This window comes from Meriones unguiculatus, chromosome 1 (assembly GCF_030254825.1).
Source record: "Meriones unguiculatus strain TT.TT164.6M chromosome 1, Bangor_MerUng_6.1, whole genome shotgun sequence".
Lineage (NCBI taxonomy): Eukaryota > Metazoa > Chordata > Mammalia > Rodentia > Muridae > Meriones > Meriones unguiculatus.
In genome coordinates, this window is record NC_083349.1 from 100,084,541 (window position 1) to 100,090,540 (window position 6,000).

Here is a 6,000-nt window from a genome sequence, read left to right on the forward strand (position 1 = left end):
GAGTGTACATCTGGTCTTACTGTACCTGTCATGCCATGTTTGGTTGAGCAGGTCCCTGGAAGTCCTGCTCTTTTCTGAGAAAAGGTGAAGAACGGTGAATCTGCGGGGAGGGGGGGGGGGGAAGAGGCGAAGAACGTGTGTGTGGGGGGGAACTGGGAACTGAAATAAGGATGTGATATGTAGGGATGTAATATGCAAGAGAAGAATAAAGAGAAAACATCTATAAAAAAAATAATCACAGAATGCTCTCCCACCTAGAAACACCCACCTAGAAACACACGCTCAGTCCCTTAAAGAAACGTTTGGCCTGGTGCCACAGTCTGGTTTGAATATCTCCTTCCCAGTGCTTGACCCTCCACATACTCCCAAAGAAGTGCCACAGAGAATTCTGCTCAGCTGCCGGCAGCGCTTCAAGCCCCTGCGGGATGCCAGTTTTAATCCCCCGGGAGTGACTGAAGCTGAGCGAGCTGACTTCCCTCACCCCCACTGCGCTCCGGGTGTAATGGGGATCTGTCATGAGCCCCGGGGAGAAGCTGGCCAAGCTTGAGCTCACCTGAAGTGGGCCATTCATAACACAAGTGCGTGAGGCTAACTGGGAATGAGCATTTCGGACGTGCAGAAGTGCTGAAAGCGTTGGGAACAGCCATTTGGTAGTGTTGTTTGTAGTTTGTATCCCTCGACTGATGCCTTTCTTAGTTTCTTAAAAGGCATGGCGTTTTACTCCGAAACCATCAACATTTGCACAGCCCTTAGCAGTTTGATGGTTTCAAAACAGTTGCACAAGAAAAGGAAGTAATTGTGAATCTGTTTTCTTCACACTGAGCAACTTGGCAAATCGTTCTCATTCTGTATTCCTTAAATGAGATTTCCACAACTGAATTCATTTATCTGAAAACAGCATGGGCCTCTTTTGAGTTTAAGTGTCTAACAATACGTTGGCGCTGTGTCCGCAGGGAAACTCAAACCCCGTGGAACATCTTTGCAGGCGGTAGTTGGGGTTCCGCGGACACACCCCTAACGCGCAGTCTAGACACCCAGGAGCTCTGTGAGCTTGGGGATCGCTGGCCTCGCGGGTCGCGAGTGGACCGTGGCGCCCCCAAATCCCTGCTCTTGTACAGCCAGGGAGACACACTTCCTGTGCCTATCAGCACCCCCATCAGAGCTCAGCCAAAGGGAGGCGGTGACATCACCCAGCCCCCAGGAATCTCCAGCTCAGCATAGAGACCGGCCCTGGAGCCCAGGCTTGGGAAAGAGAGCAGGGCCCCCCCGGGTGCCGAGTAGGGACCGGGCAGGAGGGCAGCATCTCTGACCCACCTCCCGCTAGTCCGGGAGAAGGTGACCGAGTCTCGCGTCCTGGCACCCTCCACGAGCCACTGAGGTAGAGCGCGCAGCGGCCACCCCTCACCTTTTCTTGAGTCCAGGCAGTGGAGCCCGGTCTCCGACTCCCGGCTGTCAGGGACAGGACGGAGGCCAGCAGCAGCAGGTGGAGGGAGCCCACGACGCGCCGGGCTCTGCCGCCTGCCATCTCTGCAACAGAGTGTGGGCGCGGATTGCCCAGGCCGCCGACGGTCACGAGCCCGGGAACGCGCGTCGGTCGCCTTCCCCCTTCTCCACCCCCGGGTTGACTGTGCCCGCCTCCCCATCGCCTCCTGTGGCCTCCCGCTGCGCAGCACACACAGAAGCCAGCAGGCCCCCTCCCCAAGACGCCACCTAGCCAGGGGACTGGGCTGCCCTGGAGAGCTCGAAAGGAAGAAAGAGCATGGAAAAGACTTTCTATGATCCACGGAGCCTTAGAAGGGAGTCACGGAAAGGAAAAGAGTTTAACAGGCCCTGGGGGCTGTAAGTGGTTTTCTGCACCTACTCATGGATGGGACTGGACAGAGTCAGTGTTTGTGCAATTCTCCGTACCCGGGACCTAGGTGCTCCCGTTTACTCCGCTAACCCCATTTGACACTTGTGGAAAGTGAGACCTCCCTGGAGGAAGCCGGAAGCTTCCTAGAAAAGCCTGGAAGCCCCTAGAGAAAGCGTTTCTCTGGAACAGCCGTTTCCAACCTTCCTAATGCTGCGATCCCTTAATACAGTTGTGGTGACTCCCAACCATAAAACTGTTCTTGTTGCTACGTCTTGGCCGTAATTTTGCTGCTGTCGTGAATGGCAGTGTAGGTATCTGATGTGCAGGATGGTCCTAAGCGCGCCCTGTAAAGGATCGTTGAACCCACAGGTTGAGGACCACTTCTCTAGAGGTGGCCATTTTGACCTTGTGTCTCTTTGCTCGGAAAGAATTGCCTCGCCTTTAAGAGACAGACCACTGTATTCCCAAAATGGCAGGTAATTGGTGGGTCGAAATAACTACTGAAATATATGAGACGTAAAATACTGCAGTGGCCTGCGAAGGTAATTATATCTAATGGCTGTCTCCAAAAGGAGAGGTGGCCTTCTACTTCAGTGGTTCAGAGTCGAAAATTCAACTAAACACAAAACGAAGATAACAGGAGTTTGTATGTGTGCTGTATGTGAATATCCTAGTAAGGAATAAAGGAACATCTTTATTCCATAAAGAGTATAATATGTGTTTGTGTGGCATTAACTGTTATAATCAAACTATGGATAGTTTAAAGTCTACGGGCGGGGGATGCTCCTTTTATATGTAAATGTTATGCCATTTGTATACAAGGGATTACATGTTTGTGGATTATGATACTGAGAGGATAATACCAGAAGAAACAATCTCCTGCAGACACTGGGTGATTTTTGTTTTTTGGCAGCATAAATCATTATTATCTAGACAATCCTATCTTAAAAAAGAAAAACACACAGACTGGCTGGATATGGGTCTCAGTTGTGAGGCACATGTGTTCAGTCACCAGCACGGCAGGAGGAGGAAGAAGCAGGGCTAGCCGGGTGGTTTAGTGGTTTAGTGGTAGGGTACTTCCGGCCTGAGGTATGAAGATGGTCTCTTCTTCCGCAATGAGGATAAGGCTTCCTTCTGTCTCAAGTCGGCTCCCAGCTACATTGAATTTTTAGAAAAATCAGAACAAAGACACAAGGAACTATTTTCCAGGGAACCAAAGTTAATGAAATCTTTCAGAAGCACACACGTATACACGTCTTCCTAAGCTTGGCTGCTACAGGGTGTTTTTAGGGAGTAAACACGCGGTGCTGCAATTGAAAACGGAATGGAGGTGTCTCTTTGCTAGTCTACGGATCGCTGTATTTGGGTCTAGGGTTTGTGTGGCAGTTTACATATCCAGGCCTAATGTTAGCTGTTTTCCTTGGGATACCCAGGGACAGTTCCCATAATCAGACCTTTTTAGAAGTTTCTTTTGGTTCAGTATTCAGAACAAACCACTATCAACAGTTCCTAGTATACTTCCTCTTTACTAAGCAACCTTGAAATAAGTGGGTTTCCTGAATGGTTAAGGAATGAAGAACCTATCTTGCTTACCTCTTTGCTTTTTTTTTTTTTTTTTTTTTTTTTTTTTTTTTTTCATGTTTTCTCTTTGAGAGAGAAGAGGAATAAATTCCAGGCCTATATTGGGAAAAAAAAAAAAAAAGGGTGAACCACAATAGCATGCTAAGTGAAAGCCATTCAAAATAAAACTGTGGAATTGCTTAAGCTAAAATGTTAACATCACTTTGCCATGCTTCCTTCTCCCTAGGTCTCTGATTTGTGTTGTATTTTTTAGTGAGATGTTCTTGCACTTTGGCATCCACAGGAAGCAGACTCTGAAGGGTTTAGAAAGTAGGATGTGTTTAGGGCATGCCCTTGGGACAAACCCAAGGAATGGGCAGAGGCAGGTGTCAACATATAAGTGGGACCTTTACACCAGATGGGGGCCATGGAGCTGAAATAGCAGTCAAGGTGGTCCTGCGATGGGTCAAAATGGCTGGGTCTTTATCAGTTCATCTCGATGGAGGGCTTTCTGCAAGAGACTGTGCTGCCAAGAAAGCTGTAGCCAGCAGAACTCCAACAGCTGGAGCAGTCCTTCCCTGAAGCGAGACCTAAGCAGCATATCTCTCTATGTACTCAAGAGCATTTGTACACAAATACACATATAGGCCTGGCATTTAGTACCCAAAAGTACTCAGGTGCATTTAAAGAGGATGTTGGAACTTGTACAAATGTTTAATATTTTGTGTAGTGACTGTTTTTGATCATCTGAGTTTTAACTCAATTTCTTACAACCTCCCACAAATCTACAAACCCCTACCTTCCACTTGCACACCTCTTGATTCCTTTAGGGGGTGTGCAGTGAACTTTATTGATGGTATTCAAGACAGTAGAATTCCCTAGGCCCCTCCCCTTCTCCTGGGGGGGGTCTAAGACAGGAAACTGTGAGGAGAGGTGCTCAGTGTATTGGGGACTGAGTTGGGACAGGAATTCCTCAGCAACCAAGGATCTCTCTCTGTGTGTCTCTGTCTCTCTGTTTCTCTCTCTCTCTCTCTCTCTCTCTCTCTCTCTCTGTCTCATTCTTACAGGACTGGGTGGTCCAGGGCTTCTTACTCCTTCAAAGTCCATAGTCCGACCCCCTTTATTGTTGTACCAGGAAATGAGCTTTACAGCATTGTCACTGAAATCAATGTCAACCCCAGCATCAAAGGCAAAAGAGTAAGTGTTACCATTGAAGTCACAAGAGACAACCTGGTCTTCAGTGTAGCCCAGGATGCCCTTTAGTGGGCTCTCCAGTGTCTGTTTCACCACCTTCTTGATGTCACTATTTTTGGCAGCTTTCCCCAGATGGCATGTCACAACCATGATAGATCCTCTGGGGCTAGGCCATGCCAGTGGGTTTCTTCTTCAGTTCTGGGCTGACCTTGCCCACAGCTTGGTGGTGTCAGTGGATGCCAGGATGGTCTTCTGGGCAGCCTCAGAGCCATCATGCCACAGATTCCCAGGTGGGTCACCCAAAGTCTTCTGACTGGATAGCATGGACAGTGATCATGAGTCCCTCCATGATGTCAAAGTTGTAATGGATGACTGTGGAGGTGGGGGTGGGGGTGCAAAGCTGTTGGCAGGGCAGCAGGCAATGCTGATAATCTTGAGTGAGTTGTCACACTTCTCATGGTTCACACCCATCACAACCACAGGGGCATTGGCAGAGGGGCAGAGATGGTGACACTTTGGCTCCACCCTTCAAGTGGGCCCTGGCCTTCTCCACGGTGGTGAAGACACCAGTAGGATCCACAACATATTTGGCACCAGCATCACCCCGTTTGATGTTGGCAGGACCACACTGCTGGAAGTGTGATAGAGGTGGCCTTCCCGTTGATGACAAGTTTCCTATTCTCAGCCTTGGCTGTGCTGTGGATCTTGCTGTAGGTGGAATCATACTGGAACAAGTAGACCATAGAGTTGAAGCCAATGGAGGGGTGGTTAACAGCAACGATATTCACTCTGCCAGAGTTGTAGGTAGCCCTGATGATTAGGCACTCAATACGACCATCTCCATTCACTCCCACCTTTGCCAGCATGTGTCAGGGACTAGTCTGGCACAGCACAAGAAAATACGGCTGTCTCTGGACCAGGGTTGGGGGAGGTTAAGAGCCTTTCTTGAGTCTTATGCACCAAATATCCTTCTTTCACCTTTCTTCATTCATTCTTCCATCCCTACTTCATTCTAGGTGCTTCTGGAAATCTTTAACATTCGCTATTTTTTTTTTATTGCAACTTTTCCTATTCTCAGACTCTTCTTGTGGAAAGTAACGAGTAAGCTTTATGTTTTAAACACTGAAGATGCTGTACATGATGAGACCTTTTCTCAAAAAAAATGGAAAAAATAATATAGGAAATACACAATATTTAAATATATATAAATGAAAATGAAAGACATGATGTAGTCATTTTTACTGCAGTGTGTAGAGTAAAAAACATTAGAGAAATAAAAATTAAAATTAAAGTAGCTAGATTTACTTAAAAATCTATCAAAACGGACTAAAGACACAGACAGGTCAGTGGTTAAGACTGCCTTCAATCATGAGGACTGGAGATTGGGTCCCAGC

The 6,000-nt window shown here is 47.8% G+C and overlaps 1 protein-coding gene and 1 pseudogene across 1 annotated transcript in view; both read right to left on the minus strand.

The window, feature by feature from the left end:
• The window catches only part of Qpct (glutaminyl-peptide cyclotransferase), a 33,344-nt gene extending 31,719 nt beyond the window's left edge, over positions 1–1,625 (minus strand). The window contains exon 1 of the mRNA XM_021634361.2: positions 1,406–1,625. Coding sequence (XP_021490036.1) covers positions 1,406–1,525 — 120 coding nt within the window. The 5' untranslated portion in view covers positions 1,526–1,625. The remainder of the gene's footprint in view (positions 1–1,405) is intronic.
• Positions 1,626–2,914: 1,289 nt separating this feature from the next.
• LOC110547087 (glyceraldehyde-3-phosphate dehydrogenase-like) lies at positions 2,915–5,472 on the minus strand (annotated as a pseudogene).
• Between the last annotated feature and the right edge of the window lie 528 nt (positions 5,473–6,000).